General features: G+C 40.8%; 1 protein-coding gene across 2 annotated transcripts in view; it reads left to right on the top strand.

Annotated features, from left to right (window-relative positions):
• Positions 1-26,701, top strand: part of plxna4 (plexin A4) — a 239,693-nt gene that overhangs the window by 34,237 nt on the left and 178,755 nt on the right. For both annotated transcript variants that reach the window (XM_063500354.1, XM_063500353.1), the window contains exon 3: positions 5,739-5,921. In XM_063500354.1, coding sequence (XP_063356424.1) covers positions 5,739-5,921 — 183 coding nt within the window. The remainder of the gene's footprint in view (positions 1-5,738; positions 5,922-26,701) is intronic.

The following is a 26,701-nucleotide window of genomic DNA, read 5'->3' as shown; positions in this document are numbered from 1 at the left end:
TGGCTGACAAGATGACACTGCTGCTCTAGAAGCTTTGCAGAAAAGAAATATTGCAGCATAATAATGATCTAAAGCCCACTGCCAAAATCACATGAGATTCTAAAGGAGACCAAAGGAAAATATGGCTTGTCCAAGTGCTCTGTGCTGCATGACCTGAATTAAATAGAACAATTTTGGGGTATTTTGAAGGGAACGGTAGAGCAAACCAACCCAAAGAAAAAAAAAAATCTAAAGAATGGAGGAATATATTTTAATATATTTTAATTGGTTCCTACTGTTCATTCTCTAACATCAAATGCAATCACTGTAAGGCAATACAATTTGGAATCATTTGACATATAAGTGATATTAGACAGGGGTGTATTCACTCATGCACTGTACATATTTATTCATCTTCAGTCCTAATCATTGTTACTGGTTGTCAAGAAAGTCCCCAGGGTCCTATGCAAAGAGGAAGATGACCCTACTTGTGACAGCTCTTGTAGTCCATGTCGACACCTGTACATTCAGACTGAATTTTGAACATGATTCAGTCAGAGAACTGAAAAAAGTAGTCTCCTTTGGAATGCCCTGTGGATGCCTTAACAAAGCAGCAAAAAAACAATGAACCTCAGCCATCAGATTCACTCCGACTACACTGCACATTTATTTTCATTCAGTTTTTGAGTTTATATTCCTGCTTCACTTTGAATTGTTCTATGCATATATTTTCCTGTCTCTGCTAATGCATATTATTACGTTTCCGGGTCACTACTTTTTACTTCCACATGTTGAACTTCTTGTTTGCTGTGCAATTCTCAATTCTCCCCTTTGGCTCTGAGTTCCTGTTTCACTTATTATGCCTGAAACAAATATCAGAAAGCAAAAAAGCTCGCATAAGGTTGGACAGTTTCCAAAATTGACAGATATGAGGAGAGGGAAATAGAAAAATCATCTGTGGAAAGAAATGCAACATTTGGACCAAAGAACGAACACGGAACCCTTAGGAGGGTACACAATGTTGGGGATATATATATATATATATATATATATATATATATATATATAGAGAGAGAGAGAGAGAGAGAGAGAGAGAGAGAGAGAGAGAGAGAGAGAGAGAGAGAGAGAGAGAGAGAGAGAGAGAGAGAGAGAGATGGATATGCAAAGTTTCAGATTGAGTTATGCAGTTAGTACATGCACCTTTACTTTGTAGTGGTGGTGGTGCGTGTATGTGGTGGTCACAAGTGCAATGGAGGCCAACACGGGTCAGTAACTGGATAGACTGTGTCTCAGCACAGTGTGAAACACACTCACTCTTAGTCACACAAACAGTGTAGGCTCATCTGAGCTAACAGACTTGATTTCTGTGTATATAAATATACTTTACCTGGTGGTTTTGGACGTTAGCTTGCCCCTTGCCAATGCCTCTCCCTTTTTGATCTGGACTTAGAAATGGCCGTAGTGCACATTTGGCTACTCTAGTCATAAAGATGTTTTTCTTTAACAGGATGAGAGTAATATTGAATGATGGCTATTTTGCCCAAGATACAAGTACCATCATCTTCCAGAACTACAGTGAGTTACAGTTAATGCTCCTACTGCAAACCATAAACAGAGATCTGAACAAGTCTGTTTTTAAATGAGATAAGTGGTTACTAATGACTCAGTCATACAAAAAAATCCTTAAAAACTTAAAACTAAATTTTAGATTGTTTCCAATTGCTGAACTGCATTTACAAGTTTTCATAATGAACTGAAGTGTAAGCTGTGAGCGCTGTATGTTTTACTCTAAAACTCCTCTTGCTGCAAGAGTTATACAGGAAAAAATGTTTTATTATAGAAAAATCAAATGTTGACATTTTATCTTGCAAAAGAACAAAACAAAAACCAAAACACTGCAAACCCACTTAGTCATGACATAATTCCCTAATGCCACCAATCATCCTGGCAGGTTAGTCATTTAGCACAGTAGGGCAAGAGGAAAATACCAGATAACCAAGTGGCTAATTATGCAAAGAGCAACTCCTATGATACTTTATTTTCATTGGCTGCAGTCTTTCTTTGTGAGAGAATGGTCCCCATGCTATAATCAGGAAGTTTACAGTAAAACAAGCTAATCATAGTCAACAAATGTTCAGGGATAAAAATAGATTGATGGGTGAAGTAATTGAAAGTGCCAGAAACAGGATAATAATCGCAATGAAAAAGAAAAGCTAAATTTGCAAGAAATTGTTTTTTTTGGAGCCTTTAGTGGTTGAGTAGTGACAAGTGACATGAAGTAAACATCTCTGTGGTTTAACGTGTGCCATTAACTTTGTGAACTTGCAGCCGATGGAATGGGCCCTCACAACAGCGCAAGCCCAGATTAGGCCATACATCAGAGAGCGTTGGAGAGCGGATCTCTTTCAGTCCCCCACTAATCGCATTGAGCAACTCTCTCGCTTTCGCGTGCGCTCACTGCCCCCTCTCTCTTTCTCCACTCTGTATCTACTGATCCCTCTGCACAATCCAGAAGAGAGCTCTCTTTGTACTGGTGCTGGCAGGCGGACAGAAGCAGAGAGATGGATATGGCTGAGAGTGACCTGATTCTGCCTTAGTGCCTGGCCTCTGTCCAAATACAGAGACTCTGCTCTGTTGTCCCTCTGTCTTTAGGGAGGAACCCTCTTTCTCTTTCTCCTCTGTTGCTACGCTGTGGGATGCTGGCTGACTTACCTGCCAGCCTTGAGCAAGAAATTAGTTTGTGTTTACTTTGAGGCTTTTGAGTAGCTACAGTAGCCTGCTATTATTTAAACAGGTACCACATTTTCAGACACATTCAACTATATTTACCTGTGTATCTATTTGATTTAAATCCTATACCTCCTATTCCTATGGATTGAGATGTTTGGATGGACTGAAACGTCTTCAATGTTTTGCTCACTGGGTGACTCATTTGTTAACAGAAAAGAAGAGATATTGGGATCAAGAGTGAGCTCATACTGAATGAACCGAATGTGATTGCTTGTCTTTGATGAAACACATTGTAAAAGAAGGTCCATTGAGAATTAATAAATATGTGAGGGGGAAAAAGACATTAATGAGGTGTGCTGAGAAAAAGAGGAGGAATAAAACATGTTAGAAGCAGTGACGGCACCGGCAGACAGTCTCATGAGCTATATATTGTTATTTATTTGCCAGTAAGAAATGCCATTTTTGGTGGTTGTGTAATAAAAATGCATCTTCTTCCTGAAAGCACTGACAGACAAAATGTATTTCATTAGATTGCAAAGTGGAGGATGGAGATAGTGATGATTGGCAACCAGGAAAAATAAGTCACCGTGCGTTAGAGGGAAGAAATGATAAAACAGATGCTCATTTTTTACACGTAAACACATCCTCTTCCACATGCATCACCCACAGATGCACAGATGTGAATGATGTTTTCGCACTGATGAAACATGATTAATCTTTGCAGGACTGGCTGCACTTCAGTCATTGTCCAAGGAAGTTTCCAATCACTGAAGCCTGAAATTCTACAAAGCACAGTCCATATTGCTTCTAATAGGCTCTGTTAACCTTTGAACCCAAGCATGATGCAGCATTTAGAGGGTGTTTTCTTCCTGTCACATAGATGAGGAGTAATAGTAGTACAAATTGATGCAAGGAAGCTGCATTACACATTACTGAAGAAAAATAGGAGGGGTTTGAAGGGTGGCAGTTGACCCTTTAAGGAGTGACCCTGGTTTTCATTGGAGCACCATTAGTCTAGCATAGAGCTACCACATGACTTAGAGGACAGGGAGTGCATTCTTGGCAGCCTCTCATTCTGAAAAGGTCATGTCAGGAAAGGCAAGAAAAGAGGAAAAAAATGGAGAAAAAGTCTTCTACTTGTATGTTTTCACTGTGCTCCGATATTCGTCTTTGTTTAGATTCTTTGGCATTTCTGTCTTTTTGGTATCTATCATTTATCCCCTTTTCTTCCTGTCACTGTTCCTGTCCCTTTTTATCCTTATCTCAACCCTTTAACCATATGGCATGATCTTGACCTAAATTCAGGTCATCTCTAACGATCGTTCCTACCGCTCTATACAATCCCACTTTATAGCCCGAGGCTTGTGGCCTAGAGCAACCATGTTCCATTTGTCTAATGAAAGCAGATCCCACACTTCCACTCTGGCTTGGTGTGAGGCTTCTGATGATGGCCTTTAGTGACAGCTTGTTTGGAGACACCCAGTAGTTGCAGGATTTCTCGAAAGCCCACAGGGTGCACTTCTAGTAAGAAAAATGGAAAAATGGGGCAAAGGATGACTCTGCCCATCAAAGGGACCTTCACCTGACAGTTCACACTTCTAGATTTGTAGATTCAGTTGGATTTTCGTTGTATGCCAGGATAATCCTTTTGCTATTTTACTATGAAAACTTTTTGATTTTAAATGAATAATTTCAGGTAACGTTTGTTTTCTTGTTATTTTATGCCATCAACCTCATTTTGCCAATTATTAATACTGGTCTTATAGTGTACATTTATATTGCATTTAACAAGCTTCATTTTGACATTCAAAGTACATAAAAACACATTTTTATAAAATTAGGGATCTTTAAGAACCGTCCAGCAAAATGCAGCTGAATCTGGTGCTTCACCTTTGGATTTATTACCAAATAACTTTTCCAGCTGTACAATTACCAGTGCACAGCTAGTGTGGATTGACTATAAGGCATTGCTCTACTTTTTTGTCAACTCTGGTGAGGACACTGGAGTCAAAGAAGTGAATCCATTTGCACAATTAATGGCTGACCTTTCAGGATACAGTCAATACAGTAAAGTGTGGATATCATGAACAATGAAATTTACTGATGGTTTTGATAATTTCTTTTCTTTTTAAGGAAAGCGGTATCACGTGCATTTGCATTTCACCCTGCAGCAAACCACGACATTACGAAGCGATTAATCAAGCAGCAGCTGCTTCAGTCCTAAACTGGGGAAAAAAAGTGTTTCAACCCATGCGCTCCGAATAATGACCAATCCACCACGCCATTGTTCTCTTATCAAAACCTATAAGTCATTCTGCCCACTGTGACTGCAGAAAATATACCAGCTGACAGGATTAAACACATGCACGCAAACATAAAGTGTAGAGAGGCATAGGACATGAAGCACACCTATCTACGTGTAATTACAAAATCACAGCGGCATGTCTACACTGAAAGCGTAACAGATGAACCTCGTCTAGAGTTGTAGTTCTCCCTGCTCTAAATCAGTTTCTCTATATATTTAAATGCATTGCAGTGTTTTGCCTCACAGCCCTGTGATAATGCAGCACTGCTTTTCCTTTTTTCTTTTTTTTTAAACTCAGTTCACGTTGAATCACTTCACATTGGATATCTTGCTGCACAGGCATTTCTACAGTTGCTGTTGCATTGGGTGGACGGTAGGGAATTGTGCCTGACAGAGCAGCCTCTGGCATTATTACAGAACTTGAGGCTGACTGCAGTCTTCTCCCATCCTCGTCTCTTCTTTTTTTTTTTTCCCCCCACATTTGCTGTATCTTGTGGCATGTGGGCCAGCCGATGGTCAGAGATTATCTTTCACATCCAAAATGTTTCTCCACCCTGTTCATCTTCCCTTATAGAAATACCCATTTACAGTCAGATTTTTGTTCTCACGAGAAATTAAGATATGAATTCATAGGAGTTTGCCAAATGAGCACCTCATGCAGCACCATTTTAGTTTGTATGGGTTAAAAATAATCTGATTGTGCTAATTGTTGTTTTCTTTGCAGCTCTTGACCATTGACGACGACTTTTGTGGCCTGGACATGAATGCTCCATTGGGCGTCTCTGAGATGGTGAGAGGCAAGCCTCTCTTTTCTGACGCCGTTGACAAAATGTCCTCAGTCATTGCCTACGTCTACAAGAACCACTCACTGGTCTTCGTGGGAACAAAAAGCGGTCAAGTCAAGAAGGTAAGGGAGACAAATATAGGTTGAAAGATAGCACAGATGGTTGAATTGATAGAGGGAGAGATTTGTTTTCTCTCAGTTAGAATGTGGAGTAAGGGCTGGGAATTGGGGACTACTGGATTGGAGGAAGGATAGTAGTAAGAAGGCAGATTGACTTTCAGGCAAATCAGCTGACTCGGCTGTATTCGCAGTAGAAGAGATGTGTGTGTTTGTGTGTAGGTGTGTACATAAAACAGTGGGAGAGCGGATGGAGGAAGTGTGTGTACTTCACGGTAGAGAGAAAGCGAGTGTGGTGTGTGCGTGCGTGTGTGTGTGTGTGTTTTGAGGAAAGGGGATCAGGCGTGCCCCTTTGGGGGTTTATTCCTACAGTAAAGCCTATCTGGTATCTCTCAACATCCTCCTCATCCACTGCACCATATATCACACATACACTCGTATTCGCCTGTATCAGTGGTATCCGCTGTACTTTTCCCTCACTTTGGACTTGTATAAAATCCAGAGCCCTGGGGGCCGATTGTAGCACACATCAGCATGTTGCAGAAGTTGCTAGACAGCCCAGATCAGCATGTTGCAGAATTGATTGGATGAAGTTTCTTAGCTCTTCCTCGAGGCAAATTAAGTCATCAGAATAAAATTAAATACATCATTTATTAAGAAATTTAGGCAAATTCATAACCTGTTGATGAAAGGAACTATGAGTCACTCCCGTCCTTTATAATTTAGGGTTTCTCACATCTGTGTGTGTAGTAACTGAATGTTGTAGTAATCATCTTAGGATATAAAAATATTCTCTAAAAATTTCTAGAATTCTTTTAACTAGGGCATTTGTGAGTGTCTTTGTGACCATAACTGTTTGTCTTAGAAGAACATGTCACACTCTGTGTGACAGAAGAGCCTCTAACTCAACAAGATTTGTCTCCTCAGAGTTAAACAGCACTGGATAAGCTGGGCTTTGGAGTGTTGTGGTTACCACCTTAGACTCCCTTCATGCCCCTGTGCCCTCCTGCGTGTGGTAGCCCTTTTCAGAGTTAATGGGATGATGCACTGCTGCTAGGTGTGATAGAACTTGGTAGAAACCTGTACTTCCCCACACATTCACACACACATATACACACGCACATATGTATTATAAGGCCATGACTGAGACTAATTCTAGAGGGCGGTTAGGCCAGTGAGTCTTAAAGGCCTGGGGAAGGAGAGGAGCACAGGAGAGATGAGTGAGGGAAGTGAGGTAGGGTTGAGCAGCAGGGGCTGAACAGAGATGAGCTATATTCCAGAAATAAAAGTCATAAAAGGAGGAAGAGAGTTTGTGTGATGACAGTAGAAGGATGAAAAACAGAGGAAACAAAGAGACTACTGAGATCAGAACGTGGACCCAGTGCTGAAAGGTCTTCTGCTTATACACACAGGCAAATTGAATGCTATTTCTTCTATAATGTTTATATTATATTGCTTCCACTAAATTCCTGTATGAATCCAGTCTGCAGGGTTTTTGCATTGTTTTCTTTCAAACTCATATTGTTCAGATTCATTATATTCAGGCAAAAAGAAAAAAACCCTCCAAAACCTAACACACAAAGGTGATCAATACTCTGTGTCAACACAGTTGTACACACATTGGGCTATTACAGCCACATCCTCCCCTCCCATGTATATACTTCCCCTCCCATGTCATTAACTGTATACCATTAGATGACATCACAGGCAATAAAAGACAACAACAAGACAATAAAAAGTCTGAACTTCAGTCCACCTCCTTCATCAGTGACTTTATAACCCCTCGGCTAATGGATGTTGATTTATATACACTCCCCCACCTCACTTGTTCCACCCCTCAGCCCCCTCCTCCTTCTTCTGGGATTCACTCACAGACTGTCTTTCAGTCTCAGTTTTTTTTCCACTGTTATTTATGATCTTGTGACTAACACATCACCCAGAGTAAATATAAGCATTTACGGTAAAAGAGAGTGGATCGGGTTTAATGGAGTGGCGTTTCGGTGAGCTAAATGTTAGTGTTTACAGGCTCACGTTTATGACATCATGAAGTTGAGCTGGGCAGGGCGCTGAGTGAATTAAATTCAATTTGCTTGTGAAATACTTTAATGTAATAGAGGTTAGAATAAAATTTTGCTAGCATAATGTGAGGCTTGCGGATCAGAGTACAGACGTAGATATGCCATGGCTGTGCTGATTAGATTTTCATTAGCATAATTTATCATCAAGCCCTTAAACTCATCCTGAACAATGCATAACTAACCAAACTTTACCTTAACTTCAAACTAAAATGGAGATCAGTTGCAGGTGACCAGAGTCTGGAGAGTAAGGTTTGCCAGTATTCAGTTTTACTCTTTTTCTTCTCTGTGGCAGTTCTTTTAAGATGTAAGGGCGAGCTTGAATTTCTCACTTCACACTCATATTCCTTCCATATACAGGTTCTATGCTTGTAAAGGGCACACACATTAAAGCACATTCACACAAATCAGCACTTGCCTTAGATGCCCATTAATGCTAAGTGGCTGTATCGCCTAAAGTCTGTTTTGACAGAGTCTAGAGTGAGTGGACTTTGATAACACCATCATGTTATCATATAGAAAGCAGTACTATTAAACAGTGGGGTTTTGTATACGCCCACAACTACAGCCATGCTTGGCTTTTACTGTCTCAAACAAAACGTAAAACTTGGAACCCTTTTCCATGTTTTTTTTTTTTTTATTATTATAGAGCTGCATTTCCTCTGCACTCTTCAGCACACTTGCAACTGCTTTCTCCTCGTTTCTTTGCTTTCACTCCCTATTGCCACCTCTGTTTGCCCTTCTCTTAATAAGTTCCCTCTTCCTTTTCCCTTCATCTCTCTCACTCCCTCTGTATGTTCTGAATTGAATTGCTGTGAAAGCTCTTTGATGGCTACCTCCTGCTAGTGGAAGTGAATGGACCATATGGCTTCCTTCAGCCAGTCTGTCGGTCAGTTTGTGTGCTCATTGGCCTGTGGCTTGAGGAGGAGATGGGGATATGATGGAGATAAAAGGCTGTGGTTGGGGTAAGGTTTAAACCCATTTACTGCAGGCCAGTAGACACCAGCAGGTCAAGGGGAAAACCTTAACCCCCTGCAGGCTTTGGTTTAGTTCATGGTCATCTGGTCGTACTACACATAAGAGGTTCACATCGGTGATACTCACACGTTGCACATTATTGTTTGAATTGGGATAAGCATGCACACATGCATCAGTGAACACTTGCACCCACACCTAGCAGTCCATCTACACACCTACTGGACAAAGGCTGGCTAGGTATCCCCATGGGGCCATGGTTCGAGAGGTGGACTAGGGGACAAGAAGAACGTGTGGAGGGAAAAGAGAGTCGAGAGATGAGATTGAAGGCCACCTGCCGAGGTGCTAATGCATCTCCCCTCTGTCCGTCCCAATGGGGGAGCATTGGCACTCAATACAATGAGCAGCTAACCTTGAACTTGACATGGAAAGTAACAGAAAAATGAGTGAGGCAGTACATGCGAAGGTTGTAAAAGCTCACCATAAATGGTTTTCTGCGTCCTAGATACTGGATGCAAGCATGGTTCAATCAAAGCCTTTCACAGTATTTGGAAAAAGGCAGCTAGCACTCTTTTCCTGCCTCTACATTTCAATCTGTCCCAGTCAGATGGAGAAAATGGAAGAAAAGAGGAGGTGGGAAGACGCAGAGAAAACAAAGAAGAAGATCCAAGAAGAATTTTGTTGATGAGGGAACAAGGAAATGAAAAGAGAGGGTTACGAGATGGAGAGTAAATGATAGTTTACAAAGCTATAGCTTCTTGAAGGAGAGGAGTTGCATAGAGACGGGGAGATCTGTCATTTAAAGTTGTCAGGGGAGATGGCATGAGCAAAAAACAGGTCAATTTCAACACCGAATGGTTAATGTTTGTTGCTGGAAAGGTCAAACTCTCACTTTTGACTCAACCCCTGTCAATTTCTGTTCAAGCGCAATACAGCCTACTGTGCCTTGACTGTCTCATTACCCATCTCTCCAGCAATGGGATTTATTTTTCCTTTGCTATCTGTCTACGGTATCCCCCGTCTAATAAATGAACATTTATTTTTCTAGCTGGCTTTTCTGTCAGCACAATAGATTGTGTGTAGATAGATGTGTGCAGGTGTGAGAGCGTTTTCTTGAGATATTTATTGTGCTGGACCAGTCCCATATGTTTTACGGGTTGATTGTGTCATTGTTTTGCAAGTGTGTATGCGTTTGTCTGTGCGTGTGTGTGTATGATAGGTTGGTTAGCCCCAGATGCAGATTATTGAAATGGGCTGAGCTGAGCCGTGGTCAGTGGAGCAGAGGATTAACTGCTTAAAGTTAATGATGAAATATGCTTTAGGACCGGGTAGGCATCGCGTGCATGTGTGTAGACAGTGGCTTATCATTTCTGCCTGCTCCTTGTTATGCTATAAACACAAAACTCTTGAACACAGGCGCAAACACTCGCACACAGACACAGCTATTATCACCTTGGCCAGTAGCCATTACAAACCCCACCCAGTCGCCCATTCATTCCTGGGCAGTGGTCTAAACCGCTGCAGTGCTCAGCAAGTATTCCCAGAATGTCAATGCTCTCCTACTTTTAAGTATTCCACAGCAGTCTTGCTAGTTGCCTGGGTTTTGTGTGTGTGTGTGTTGCTGCTCCCACACTAGCTTGCAAAAGCCCAGACGTGAGTTGCCATGGTAGCACTGGCTGCTCCAAACGCGCAGAATTAAATGTATAGAGTGGAGGCAAAACACACATGCACGTATCCGAGTGTGTTGTGATCCATTCAGTGTTTAATTCCCAGGGAAGCTGACGGTATAGCACACACAGTGTAAATATTATGCTGATACAATAAACGGAGTGAACGATAGGATAACCTGATCTGATGACAGCAGGCTGGTATTTGATGACACTGCTGTCCACCTCATGGCTATGAGGCTGATTTAACACACATTATAAGAGAGCTAGTGTCTTTGTCTCGCTGTATTAGCGCCTGCTGTTACTCTGCTAAAGGAAAGTCTAAGGGAACGTCCTCCAACATCTTGCACCCTCTTTCACCTTATGCTTCATTTCTTGACTCTTTTAGTGCACTATTGTTCCCAGCCAGTTGTTTTTCTATAGATCGTCTTCTGCTAAGTGCTTGGTGGACAAGGTTTACTTAGGCCTCTACCCCAATTCCCGTTCCTTCTCTACAGTTACGGGGTTGGTTAATAGCCTGTGTGTGCATTTCATATTTGTATATGAGTCTCTCTCTATATATTGGTCAATTGTGTGCAGAAAATCATGGGAGCTAATGAGAAGTAAAGTCCATTAGTGGCCTGGGAAGAGGATCAGAAGGCAGTGATTGCCTCGTGTGCCACGACAAAAACCCTCATTCAGTAGCCAGGCCGTCTGAATGGGCAGAAGGCAGAATCCGTGTTGTATTCACTAAGGAAGCCTTAGCTTTAGCTTGGGGATGATATGAGGTTGTGTTGAACAGAGGAGGGGAAAATGGGGGTAGGAAAAGTAGAATAGCAGGGAAATTAAGTATGGTTTAAGGCAGTGGTTATGTGAGATAAACCAGAGAGAGAAATGTTGAGTAAATATAAAGTTGCATGAATATGATTTATTCTGTTTTATTTCAGATTTTGTAGACTCCTTGGACACACTAAAGTTCTCCACCATTGGATGGTGGGTAGAATGAAACATGGAATTATGCTAAGTTAAATGAAACCATAATGGTGAAAGAGAAGAGACGCATAAAGAGCTCCGGACAGAGATATACTGTGTGAGTGAGAGAGTAGAAAAGGGCTGGATGCAGAGCAAAACAGAGTGAAAAATAATCCAGCACAGAATGGCAAAGCTCGAACTTATCCAGCAATAAAATTTCTGAATCAGTCAGATCAGACACTAACTGTAGCTTGGCCTGCCAGCTTGTACAATACCTGTGTTGTAATGTCTGACTGAGCCAGTGTATGAATAGTGCAGGTAGTTGTCTGAAGAATTCACAGTGAGGGAGTTGGGGTTTTATCTACCTGCCTCCTTATACTGAGCTGTCACCTCTAGCCTTACCAATAATATGAGTACATCTGACGCAGAGCTTCTCCTGTTATGTGCTTCGTGTGAGAAAGTGCAACTTCAGACAATGCTTGGACCCGATTCTCCCCACATCATCCAGAGCTGATGTGTGGAAATGGGTTAGGCGTTTAGTTAGGAAAGCAATTTCTCCTTTGATTTAGACACAGTATCTCATGGTGCTCGGGTAAGCAGAGTCAGCAGTGGCCTGACTCAACAGATACACAAAGTGCCCCGCTTTAGTGGATGACATTGCTTGTGCATTCAGTGTACTTGGCTGCTAGCCTTTGTGTGTGGGTGTGTGTGATCGTATGTAAAAATAGCTGTTCACGTTACTTGTGTCATTCAGGGGGTGTATTTATAGATGCCATTGCTGTAGCATGGCCTTATCCCTTCTTTCCAAGGTTTCTTTATAATTGATGAGCTGTCAGGAGCCGAGCCGGGCTGAGCACACATGCATGTACACGCACAAAACCAAACCTTGGTAACCAGCTGCTTCACTGCAGGTTGACACCACCATGTTTGCACACACACACATACACACACACTCGGTGGTTTTAAGCTCCAGCTGGAGGTATCACAAAGGTGAGCCCCCAGCTATGAATGGCCCATGTGGTGTTGCAGACTGTTGTTTATATTGCACTAACTCAATGATTTGCTATAACAACTCTTAGTCATTTAAGTATCTCAGTGTATAGTTCGATGTTATATTATAGGTATACTTAATGCTTTCCAACCTTCAGCTGGAATTGAATTAATATGCAGATACAAGGCTTGCTCAGATGTTTTTTTTTATTATTTACACAGATCTTCACTGAAACGAGAAGGAGGAAGAGTGGGTGAACAGCAGCAGAAAGCAGAGCTCTGCACTAAGAGACTGAAAGAGTGTAGAGGGCAAAATTGGCAGGCAAGAATAAAAGATGAAAGCTACAGAGATGGAGAGAATATTGAGAAAGGGTAAAGTGAGAGGGTGAGAGTGGTGAAATGGAGTTTGATGTTCATTTCACTCTTGTGAGTATGTGGCAGCATATTGAGCTATGAGTGATTTGAGTGGCTATTCTCCACAGTGTGTATGTGCATTTGAATGGCTTGAGCCAGCAGAGAAGTTAGAGAGTGGCGAACTTCAGTCTGATCTCTGTGTTTCCTGACAGTTTGAACTTTATCTGACCCTGACATGTTGTTGGCTCAGGGTTAAGATGAGGTTACCTATTTAGAAGGACAAGTAAGGGTCTGGGGACATAAACAAATCAAAGGGCTGCCAAGGAATCTGGAGTCTATGCTTTGATCCCATGTATAATTCATGCCTGATGTTTATTAATTTCCTTACAGGGCTGTTAATCTAGTACTAAAATGTCAGAATTTTTAGACCTTGGGAAAGACCTTTTATTTTGTCAGTTTAAATTATTTTCTTGTCTTATTTTGTGTGCGTTTGAATACATTTCCCCTGGCGTGGAGTAAAACGCTGCAACAGTATTTCTCTTTTGACTGTTAAATTTATGATGTGTGGACATGACATGAATTTTGGCTAGCACTGCATCTAATGCAAGCAAATACCTTCTGAACATTACAGCTATCAGTGAGCTACTTGAAAAGTGGGAGTTCACTTTGTGAATGTGGTGGATGCCTAATTTGGATGCCTTTTTAGTAAATATACAAGGAGCTTGTTCATTAGTATCTGAGATAGTGGGAAATGCCATTTCAGCTGTGTTAAGATGGCTTTAAGGAACTTCAAACAGAAGGAAGATGGCAGGTGAATCACAACAGACAAAAACACCTGCAGAAAATAGTTTTTTTCCTTTCATTCTTCTCCCCCTTCCTGTGCTTTTATATGTCTGTCATTCTGTGCTTCCTTCCTCTCCCTTTTCCTCCACCCTCTATTCTAATTAACATGTTGTGTGACTGTCCAGTGAGAAAAGCTGGCAGCTTGTGTGTGTTTACAAGCTGCTCACTCGGATAGCTTTGCCAGGCAGTCATGGGGCTTCTATTATGAAGCATTCTAAACTTAGTCAAACCTTTTTTCTTTTTCTTTTATTCAGTTAAGCGCCGTCACTAACACTGACGTTTGGTTAATCCTGTAGTAACCAGTTTACTTACAAATGAAATAAGCCGTGTTATCATTTTTGACATCAACAGATCAAGACAAAAACCGTAAACAATATACAATGAGTTATGTTTAGCATTTGACGCATCCAGAGTTATCTTTAAAAAAGCCTCCATTTCTAGTAACTTTAAAATTTTAACTGCGCTTAATGTTGTCACTTAATACAAATACATGCAACTGTTCTTTGTGCATGACAGCTATAAAATAAAGTGAAATCAAAAAGCTATGAGACATATAATACTCATACAAATTGAAAAGAGTACCAGATTTAAATCTTGCCAATTTTCCCTTTAAGGCCATTTCAGCTGTTTTTTTTTTTTTTCCCTTTTTGTTTTTGGATTGCTTTAAAACATCCGCAATTCCAACATGATCTCAAACCTGAAAAGATCAACTTTGAGAGTCTGACCTGAGGTTCATGCCAAAAATCATGGTGATGATGAGAACTGAGCAGTTTAAAAAAAAAAAAAAAACAGTTTAAACTGGAAGTTTGAACAGTGTTTAAGCCCAAAAGTGGTGTATCAGGTCAGCTGCACTACCAGGGTTATACTTAACATATGGGTATCCACCAAGGACAGACCATCAACATGAAGTTCTACTGTAACCTCCTGAGATACCCGAGGGAGAACATTCAGCAGAAACATCCTGACTGTGGTACCAGCATGCTAGTGCATTATTATTTTGGCCACACAAACTCCAAACCCTTCATTTCATACACCACAGACCCTACCTGGTTCTTCGTCCTCACCCCTGAAATAAAATTCAAGTTCAAGGGGTGATTTGTGACATACTGAAGGAAATCCAAGGGAACCAAGGGACATTTTTTGCTTGTTTTTGCTGTTGAATCCAAAAACAAACATAAAGTTGTAAGAAAGCAAAAAAGCAACTCAAATATTATGGAAAAACATCTGGATTCTAATATACAAACATCCTAAGCATAATTAAAATAATTTAATTGTATTCATTTTATTCACAGACATCCAGATGGTAGAAGATAAGCATTTCGATCGACCTCTCTCTGAGAGCCTATATGTGCTCAGGTAGTTAATTAGCATCTCTGTTAACATTCTTCGGCCATATAACAAAGCCTGTGTCAAGCTACCACAGGGGTATATAATTATGTCCAAGCTCTTTCTCTCTGCACCTCTCTCTTCCACTGATTGATCATTAAGTAGGTAACCACAGAGAAACACTCCAAGCGTAGCTGCCTCTAATACACATACAAACACACCTACGCAGGCACAAACTTCTGCTCATGTCAGCAGTGGGTGAAAAGATAAGGAATCACCAGCTATAGCACAGGAAAAGAAAGTTTACAGTTGCTCCACTCATCTAAAATTTAAGCGTATAATTTCTCATTCAGGTTTTGCTTTATGCATAAGTATTAACCTGCGTGTCAAATCATTGAATGGCCGTAGTTAATTTGTGCTCCAGAAGTAGAAAATCAATACAATGTCTAGCAACTAATCACACAGTGTGCTCCTGTACATTTCAGTAGATAGATAGCTAGCAGTAATCCTGGCAGGGCCAGAGTGTAATTTCCCATCAGCACCTCCCATACTGCAAATTTATGTTCTTGTACCCAAGAATAGCATTTAAACCATCCAAAGAATAGAGGCAGGAAAAAAACTGCCCACATTTAATATTTAGTTTTTCTGTCAAAACCAGTTGTAACTGAAGTTCCTGATGAATGAGGATTAGTTCATTTCATTAAAATCCAATCAAACGTTCCTCATGTTGAGTATGTCTTTTTAATTTCACTTTACACAGACTTGCATCATTTTGCATGTAATTAATTTATCTTGAAATTATTAGTAGATGATCTGTCTTTCCCCATCTTTTTTTATATTAGTGGTAGTTTGTGACATGTAGCATCCTTATATCTTCAGTTACGCATATCCTTTGGATACTTGGAAGCTAAATAACCCCGCTTCTAATCCTCTATTCTTTTTCACCAATATTGCTTTCTCTTCAAATTTCTGTGATGTATGGCTCAGGTTTGTGTAGCTATAGAGGACACATCACTGCAGGTGAGCCCACTGTCTCTCCTCCTTCTCTCACTGCTTCCTTCCTCGCACGCCTGTAGCCAATCATTTCTCACCGTAGGTCTTTTGGGGTAGTCAGCACCCCTGCGCACCTTTTCCTTTCCTCTACCTCTTCTTTCTTTCCCTCTCTCTCTCTCTGTCTCTCTCTCTCTCTTTCTCTGCAGAGAATAGTTTGCCTCACAACTGGGTCATTCTCTCCCCTCCCTGCAGTAAATGCTAGCAGGCAGTCAGGCAGGAAGGGCTAGGCTAGGCTGCATCTCATAGCTTTAGCTGAAGTGCAAGGGGACTCCTGAGACTGCAGATGCAATAGTGTACTGTTGAGTGGGCTGTTTGTTTGCATGTATGTGGGTGTATTCAAACCCGATGAGATTACAGGTAAACTGAGGTGGAAAAATGCACGTGAATGAGAGACATACATCAGTGAGACATTGTCTTACCGCGTGCCTGCCGGTATATTGTGTTTATGTGTTTAGAAGCTTCCGTTAGCCACCACACGTCTCTTGCAAACATCACCTTCCTTGAGCAGCACCTGTTTGTTTTGGTTTATTTGCACATTCTTATATTGCTTAGCTTCTCCTCCTACTCATCTCACAGACACACAAAGACACACATACACCCTCTAATGTAGGCGCGGTGGTGTATGCGAGTTGCGATTTAGATTATACTGACTTGCCCATTAGATAGATGCAAGTGTAAACATCTTTAAAAGGGTCCCTGGGTCTGTTTGTCGGTCTGAAATCAAGACATCGAAGTGCATCTCAGGTAGGGAAACTACTTTATACACACAATGCCAGGAGAAATGGAAAGTAAGATTGAGAGAGTAAATAAATAAATGAGATGGAGAAAGGGTGTGAGACTGAGAGGAATGCTGGGAGAAAGATGAAAAAGATGGAAGCAGCACGTAAAGAGAGACAACATCTTGCCCACCTATCCCCAGTCTTTTCCTTTTGTCTCACCTACTCTCCACACCCTTTCTTTTCCCATCCCCAACACAGAGCTTAATAAGTGGATTTTTATCTCAGTTACACCAGCCTTCCCAAAAGCTTGTGGGCGCTTTTCCCCCCAGCTGCACACATAGAATTTTAATTGCCTCTATGCAGTTAGAGACACTCCTAGTTTTTAAGGAATGAGGCAGAATTTGTTGAAAATGAAGGTTTTTAAGTATCGCTTGTGTCTGGATGCATGCAATATGTTCCATATTCTGATGCCTTCACATTTTTGTGCAATTTTGTTGTGGAGTTAAATTCAAGTTCATAAATTTGCCATTTTGCCAATGAGTCTGCATTTCAAGACTTAATAAAAACAAATCTTTGTACATTAAAAAGGACCAAACTGAAGTTTCATTAAGTAAGTATTCAGACCACCTTGCAGAAGACAGATTTCATAGTAAATGAAGATTAAAGTATTCTTGGGGAAATGTCTGCAGCACAGACTTTACACAGGTGGATTTGGGCAGGTTATCCCATTCACTTTAGCAGATCATTCACACTGGATGGAAAGTGCACTGTAATCTTCAGCTTTACTCCACAGATGTTAGTGATTATGAGGTTTAGGTCTGGTCTCGGGCTGGGCTATTCAAGGACAATGAGAGAGTTGCCTTAAGGTACTCCAGCTCCATTGTAGCTGGATTTATTGTTCTCTCAGCTCAGAGAAGGACCCCTGTAGCATGATGCTAAAATAACTAATGCTTCACTAAAGAGATCTTATTAACTAGGTCAATGTCACAGATAAAGTTTCTTGGTGTCTTCAAGTCATATGCCTTTTGCATACGAGTGGCAATTGTCCATGTACTCTAGCATAAAGGCCTAATTGATGAAGTGCTGCTGAGATGGTTGTCCTTCTGGCAGTTTATCTCATCTCTGCAGAGGACTCTGTTAGCATGAGTGTTGAATTCTCAGTGACCTCCTTCACCTTACACACTCACCCTTGCTGGGTTTAGAAAAAAAGCAATTCTACAAAGAGTCTTGGTGGTTTGGTGGGGTTCCTCTAACTTCATGACTTGTTTTTGCCCAGATATCCAGTGTGACTTGCGGGAGCTGTGTGCCTTTTAAGAAAATGCGCTCAGTGAATATATTTTGTCACAGAAATCAGGTTCTAGATACATTTTAAGTACAATTAAAACAAAAAGGGTTGATAATTTGGAGTACCAAAGCAAAGGGTCAGAAACATGAGGCATTAGTTGGTTTTATTTTTGATTGATGGAAAAAAATTGTAACCATTTAAAATACAACTTCACAGCAAGAAAAAAAGCACGCACAAAGTGATAACACTCTGAATGCACACCTCTAATATTTCATTTGTTTTTGCTGCCTAGCCCCATAATAAATGGCATTCTTTCTTCTCTCTCGTTTCCTCTAAATTTTGCCCAGCTTTCAAACACTCATGAGCAGCTTTAACAATCCATACTTTACGCACATGCACAGAAAAAAAGAAACCTTTCCATTTCCATTTTAGTACATACAACTGAAAGAAATGGAGTGTAATAAAAAATAAAATAAATCATATCATGTCAAGTGTTTCCTCCACGAACAGTCAAATATATAATTCTGTGCCAGCACTAGAAGAGCTTTGCAATTTGTCACAACCTTATGGTTTCCAGCTGAGCTAGTGTAACTTGTAAGTTTTAATATCGACAAGTAAAATAATATATAAGCCTGTCATCAACCTGTAAACAAACAGGTAAAAAGCATTGGGAGTACCACGTGTTCCTATGTGTGGAAATTGTCTGCCAGCAAGACAGCAGCCAGCAACACCTTTGTCCAATCACTTCTTATTGTTATAGTCAAAGATATAGGTTATTCATCACAGTGGTGCTGAAACCTCCCAAGCTGGTGCTGCACGTGCTGAGAGGTGTGAGTGTGCATGCATGTTTTAGTGTGTCCTTGTATCAGTAGCACCTGCCTAAATCCCCTAAATGCCAGCACCAACACTATATATATATATTTTTATCCCTTTTTCCATGTCCTTGATTCCTGACACTTGAGCACAATGGGAAGTTTGACTTCCAAGGACATATTGATGTGCACACCCCCCTAGCCCCAGTTTCCTTTTTTTTCTCTGTTTTCATTGTGAAATAAAACTCAACACAGCATTTCATCTACTACGCTCCTCCCTGGAGATGGAGGCCTAGTTTTTGCTCCCCATATGTAATCAACCTCTCCCCTTTCATTAAAGTTAAGCCCTTAGTGCAGAAGGGAAGGAGAAAAACCTTAGTCACCAAATGTGCGGAATATCAATTAGACAAGGAGTTTGGATAGAGGGAGAGGATGTAGGGAGGGGATGACAACAACAGAAAAGGTGCACACACAAAGAGAGCGAGAGAGAGAGAGAGAGAGAGAGAGAGAGAAAGCTGGAGATTGTATTTACTGGATATGTAATAAAACATGGGGAGAAAAACTGACACATCTTTTAGTCTGATTTCAAATTCACACCCAACATTTTAACTGTTTTTTTAATTGTTTTTTTTTTTGTTTGTTTGCTTTTTGAAAAAAATCTGTGACTGTATTTGACTAACAAAGAAATGAGAGAGTCAGTAAGGCACAAGGCTGTGGCTATCTGTCTGGTTTGGCTCTCCAGATTTGTTCTCGTTAGGCCATTATTGCCGTTTAGTCTCAGCTGCCTGCTCCTACAACTGGCAAACCAACCAAACCACTGTCCTCCTCTCCTTCTGCCACCACCATCATTGTTGGCTCTCATCCGCAGTAGCAGCTTAACTGTGAGCTCCAAGTCAGTGAGTCTCTGAAAAGTAAAAAAAAAAGAAAAGAAACATCTACAGGGTGTGTGTGCATTCTTAGTAGGAGCTTATGTGACTGCTGGAGTTCAAACCCAGTCTGTCCTTACTTTAGGTATTTTTAATGGCATATCCAAAAATGCAACCATCAAATGTGCATTAAAAGACAACACGGCATGCTTCATTCTTGCATCCTGTTGCATCATTATCACATTTTAAATATGCTTTTAAAGGTGGATGTTGTTTTAGCCGTATTTATTCTCACAAATACCTTGTGTTGTGATACAATGCCCTACAGTTTAGGCTCTAATTCCCTGCTGGCTTAGCACGCTACAGATGTAACTGTGTGTGTTAGAACGTGTTGGCAGGCACCCTCTTTCACACAGCGTGGGCTAAAGACTTGGCTGACGAAGACAAGCGAAGGGAGACACGTTCCGAAATGGAAACATCAGCTTGCTTCAACCAGACGGATGCAGAAACAGGACAACAAGGGAGGTAGCGAGGGATGCCAGAGAATGTAGAAGGAGCTCTCTCCTCATTATGATTTTTTTTTATTTTTTATTTTCAGGCTTACACGTTTTCCCACAGGACTGGCTTTTTCTGTTTGTCAGTCTCCCCGTCATCGAATGTTCTCCTTGCTCAGGCTGCGCAGTGCCGCGCTCCTTATGTTTTTAACATTGCTCCTTAGTGCTGATTTCTAACTCCCTGCGCCGATCTTTCTCGAGATCGTCAGGCAGGTTAGCAGCTGCTGGACGAGCCACTCAATTCTGATTCGCACGTGGGGCCAGCGTGTCTATCAGTAGTTGAATAATGAGCTTTTGATGCCAATTTGGGAGCAGTGTAGTTGTTTTGTGGGTGGAGTGGTGGGTTGTTGGGTGGGGGAAGTGCATTTTGGATAATATGCAAAACGAACAAAACGAGCAAATGAGGAGGAGGAATGAAGGGTGCATTCTTATCTCTTAGGAGAATATTATTTAGGCTTCATTTGTCCCTGAAGAATGCCCCACAGAGCTCTGAGCCATAAAAATGTTTTTTTCCTTTTTGCTTATGAATATATTCAATGATAGATTTTGCATTCTTCCTCCTTTATCACTTGTGTTTTCTTTCTTTTTATTGATTGTTGATGCTAAATGCTCTTTTTCTCCCCTTTCTGGAGAGGAATAACTATAAATACACAGTGGGTTTTCTTTTTTTGTCCCATAATTGTTATATATCTTCTGGTCTTCTCTTCACATGCTGTTCATATGTTTTCTAAAACTTCAAGTCTATAATAAAAACGGTGTTTTATGGAAAATTACATCTAAGGTGTGTATATGTAACAATATATTAGCATCTCTATACTGGGTATCGCTGTCAAGTGGGTGTAATCAACATGATAAGATTTGTTAACGCTCTAGCACAGCAGTTGTGCTCTTTTAGGAGTGTTAGCCACAATGCAAGACTATGGCAAGTAACACTTACGTAGTGTTATATAGCCCTTTAAATCCTATCCACTGTCCTGATGAAATAAAGCATGTTTACATCACTGCATCTTTTCATGTCTCAGCAAATCATCACTCTGCTCCTCTAAACAGTCGCATGTTTTGTTGTGCTCACTCCCGGCACACTCAAACACTTAACTTCCTCATGTTAAATGGCCACTAATTCTCTGTATCAGGGGATTATGCATAATTGATTTATGGATGGGGAGTGAAATTACTCATCAGCTGAGAGAAAAAGGCATTTTGTCTTCCGGCTGGAGCGTGCTAAACAGTATTCTCAGATAATTGAGGAGATGTGCTTGTGCTCAAGGCCATCTATGCAGCCTATGTTAATACAGTTCAATTCAGTAAAAACTGCTTGTCCAAACTTTTGAGAAATGGCACAATCAATACCTGCTACTAACGCTTTAAAGAGACAAATGGATGTTTTACCATAAATTGCTTTTGTCAGTTTAGTATTGTTAGCAGGCCAACACAATAGACAGAATACACAGATATAAATATATACCGTACCCATAAAGCTATTCACTGTTTCTCCTCTGTTTGTTGCTCAACTTGCTGTAGTTTAAGACTCAGAGCTATGAAATTGTCCCGGCCCTGCTTCATGCTAACAGACTGTAATAACCTTTTATACCGTCTCAGTTGGATATTTTCCCTCGTATGTGTGTGCGTGCACATTGGTGTGTCAACAGAAATGTGAGCCAGCCCCGAACACTAACTCATCAAAAGTGATTCACAGTGGTAGCAAACAGTAGGGAAAGGATCTGTGTCTACACTACAACTGATATGGCAGATCCATTTCAGTACAGTTTGATGTTTTCCCTGAGCTCTGTGTTAATAAACGGCTGCTTTCTGAAAGTAAAGGTATGTCTCCCCTCAAGTTTCCCGCACAGTGATAGCATATCTAGACTGCAGCTGTTGCTAGGGTCTGTTGCTAGGCAACTATTTATCTACTATTATGGGATTTGGTGGAGCTCAACGGGGAAGTTAACTGGACAATTTGAAATTCTGCTTTGCACACGATTTGGCGTCAAATTATGCATATTCATATCGCAAGTGTGCAGATTTCACTGCAGTGCAATATACCCTTTTTTCTAAAAGCTTCCATTAACTTTTCCATCTCTGTTGTTTTCATTTCCTGCCTTATCTCTTTTCTCTTTCCTTTTGTGATGGTTTGCTCCTTCCTCAATAGTTTTCCTTCTGTTCAGATAGTAGTGTTTATTTAAAGTCTGTGGGCACATTCAAACCTGTAAATGGTGCACAACATTTCGATGTAGTTTCCAAGTAAAGGAAATGATGTGTTTCCTTTAAATGATGTGCAACATAGGCAACAGGTTGTGGAGTGTGCTTACTTTAGTTCTGTTTAAATGCATCAGCAGCGAGGTGTATGCAAACCCACTAGTATAAAAGGCATTACAGACAAAGAATGACCTGCCACAGATCCAACCCTTGGGTAACATAACAGGGTTTTTAACACACCACGGTTTCCATTTAGAACAGAAAAAAAGAAAATCTATAACTTTCTTCTTGCGTTTTCTCAACCTTTCTGTTCAACGGCTCCTGTTCACGTCTCCTTGCTTACCTCCTTGTCTGCACTTGGGTCCTCATTTTAAATGTAGCATTTCTGCCATATGCTTAAACCTGCTCACTCCACACACAGACATAATGCACACACACACATTTCCTATTCCCCTCTCCGTCAGTTGATTGTTTCACTCATCCTCACGTGCTTCATAGGCGACTCCTTGACCTTCTCAGCCCATTTATTTAAAATATTACTCGATCTAATCTACCACACTCTACAGGGCTATGTGCACACCAATGCAATAAATACACATACACACACTGCCATTATATCATTGAGGTGGGCACTCAACTCAATGTCAACTCCAGCAGTGTGGGCTCACTGTTGGACAGGAAAAGGAGATGATTGATACCAGTCAGCGGCAAATTTGCATGCCAATAGGACTATGAATAGGCACTGATGGAGTGAAGGGGTAATTTCCTTGCAGACATATAAAAACATCTTCTTCTCCGTCTGAAAGACAGACTATGTAAGATTTTTCTACTGGGCTCCATAGTTTTACCTCATATATTTAATTAGTTGCATGACTTAGTTCTGATATAAACTGCAGTGGTTTTGGTGGTTTCACATTAATATCACATTGTGTTTCTAAAAAAACTGTTTATTTTATTGGTTTAATATACATTTTCCATAAAACACCACAGTTTCTGGACTGATAGCTTCACTAATGAAAAAAAAATATCAATATCCATTACTGAAGAGTGTTAGTTAAGGTTAAGGATTGTTTTCACAATACAAAATAATAAAAAGTAGAAACTAGTTGTGGTGAAAGTGGTAAGCCATAAATCTTAGATTGTTTTGCTAAAAAGCATAGGCATGGTTGCGTTTATGGGTTTGTTTTAACAAGCTAATACTTGCTTATGGACACGATGACTGAAATGTAGTATGGGAAGTGCTTTTACCGAAACCGAACGCCCATAAAGACAATGGAAGAGATCTTGTGTGAGTGGAAATGTGTTTTTGTCCGTAAGTGTGTATGTATATGCTGTTAGGGCTTCTGTCCGGATGATTAATGATCCTGGAGGCTAAGAGGAGTGTGTCTATAAAACACCCCAACAATCCTTTTCCCTTTTCTGCCATCCCTCATCCTTTCATCTTCTCCTTTTTTCCTCCAACTAAAATCCCTTTTTTTGCTTTCTCTCTGCCTCCCCTTCCATCTCTGATTTATCTGTATTTGTCTCTGCTATCCAACTATAATTCCTTCCAAGCCTCTTCTCTGTGCAAAAGGTCTGGTGGCAAATAAATGAGGGACACAAAATTTTACAGCAAATTCACAGTCTCCCCTTTGCAACAATTAACACAGTTAACACCTGAGAGGACAATGCAAGAGGAGACAAGTAGGGACAGAGAGACTGAGAAAAAGGAGAAACCCCGCTGAGTGAAAGACCGACAGGGGTAGTTTGACTTTCTCATTCAGAACAGCACAGTTACACGTGTTAATCCCTCGTCAAGGGTCTAGCTGCATGGGTCAGTCTGTGCCAGCCGGGCAATAGGAATCTGGCGTTACTGTCAAGAGGAGATTATGGAGAGAAACAGGAAGCTGATCAATACACAGGGAGTGTGCTCACTGACAGAGAGGGTAAACCATAACTTAGCTTTTGTTTGTTAATTATTCCCCATGCTTCAGTGTAATTATGTTTAAATGACACTTTAGACTAAAGTGTCTGGTGTTCAAGTACAATTGATGGTAATTTTGCACAAATAAGTAACAATTGGAGCTTGGATGTGGGGCAAAAAAAATCAGAGGGCTAACTTCTTAGAACTAAATCTGCATATTTTCTGAGTTATAAAAGGCGAGGTAGAGATTAGTGCCAATTTAATGCATCCATCCATCCATCCCTCCCTCCCTCCCTCCCTCCCCACTTGCCTTCAATACATGTGCTAAAACTTTTGCATTAAAGAAATCTGATATTGCATTTATTAGTTCACATCAATTAATGTTTTGATTTTTAGTCAGTTTTGGAGGAGTTTGTCAGCTCTGACTAGCTTTTTCTTCATAGCAAAGCAGCTCAAGTCGCCTGCTTTCAGAAATACTGCTCATTCTTGAGGCTTTTGAAATGAAATGATAACTGAGGTCATAACAATTGCATGCAGCACATTTATCCAGTGGAAATTATCATATTTATGTGAGCTAATTAAATATTACAATGGGAGAAATACTTCTAAAAACCAGCTGCTCACTTCAACGGCTGCTTTAACCCTCAGATCACAGCCAGCAACACACACACACTACACTGACACTGCATAAATGCCGCCCAGCTCCCGGCCTTTATATCATGGCGTCTTGCCCTTGTTTGTGCCAACCGCCTCATACTGTGCCAACTAACAACCTCCCTCCATACACGCGCAGACTTAACACACACGTAGCAGGCAACTGCTTCTCCCCCTCCAAAACCAGCTGAGATGAAAAGGCAGTGGATCACACAACTGCTAAACTTTGATCAATCTGGCAACAAGTGTAAATAGGATCATTAATACGGATTTAGCAGGGGGCTGCCGTCTGCGATTAGACATACGCAAACACGCACATATGCTTTATTCAGACGGTAGTATTTTAAAAAGCCCTTTTTGCCGTGCCCATGGACGCATATGCAGACAGAGACAGTTCATTTTTCTGTTTCCAGAGATGAGCTGCAGCGTGCAAACTGGGTACCAATGGGGCCTTTAATTGGGGTGTAATCTGAAAAGTGTAATTTGCCTTGAGTGGATAGAGAGATCTGACAGCAAGAGTAGAGGGAGGGACAGGGGGAGAGGATTACTATGAGGAAAAAGGGGGTTGGAAGAAGAAATCGCGTTGATGAGCATAGAAAATAAGATGAGAGCATGATGGCGGGGCAAGGGAAGAGGGAAGGAGAAACACAAAAAAGACAAATGTATAACATAATATGAATGCAGTGACAGAAATCACGAGGGGGAAATGAGTCGGAGGCATGCAGAGAAGAAGGAAGAACCCTGCAAATAATGGTTCACAAGGGTGAGCTTTATGTATTTTCTGGGAATTTTATCATATGTCACTCATGGTTGTGTCTGTTTTATGCTTGATTCTGTTGTGTGCAGCCCCTCCTCAGATTACAGCCATTTGCCACATTAGATCTGGTTTTTAGCGAAATCTCAATCCAATTTAAATCCACAAATTAGTGAGTCTTTCCCTCCCTAAACTCCTTAGATTCCTATTGGCACAACCTGATTAGATTGCTTTTACAACCCACAAAACCCACTGGTGCTGTGGCTTTCCAGCTGCAAGCCTCTTATCTATCAAACCGACTAATGAGTTTGAAGCTGACCACCACCAAAGCCAAGGCAGGGGGAAAGAGAGAGCGAAAAATGCGCCCATATGTGCTGTGCACGGTTGGTTGATATCTATTCAGAGGTCCTATAGTTTGATTGTGGATATGAAATAGCAGGGCAACTGTGATCTTCCACCTAGAGTAAATGGGACTGTCATTTCAAAAAAAAGTCTTGTGTGCCAACTCTGTTGCCCTTTACCCAATCGGTAATGGCTTCTCTTGGATAATTTGATTTCTGAGTCTTTTGTTTGTCCTCTTACTTAAGCACTTTACGATAGCATTAAGCACTTAAGCACTTTATTTAAAACCTGATAGCATTAAGTTATTTGTGGTTTTGAACCATTCAGTCATCGTTTACTCTGCAATTTGCTCAGCACTAGTAACAGATTATGACAGGAAACATAAATAAAGCAAGGACCAATGAATCTGCTCTTCAATAATAATATTATCTTTATTCATGGGCTTTGGCTTCCCCTCTGCGTTAGGA

The sequence above is a fragment of the Pelmatolapia mariae genome, linkage group LG17, assembly GCF_036321145.2.
Source record: "Pelmatolapia mariae isolate MD_Pm_ZW linkage group LG17, Pm_UMD_F_2, whole genome shotgun sequence".
NCBI lineage: Eukaryota > Metazoa > Chordata > Actinopteri > Cichliformes > Cichlidae > Pelmatolapia > Pelmatolapia mariae.
This window is presented reverse-complemented; position numbering and strand designations above follow the sequence as displayed.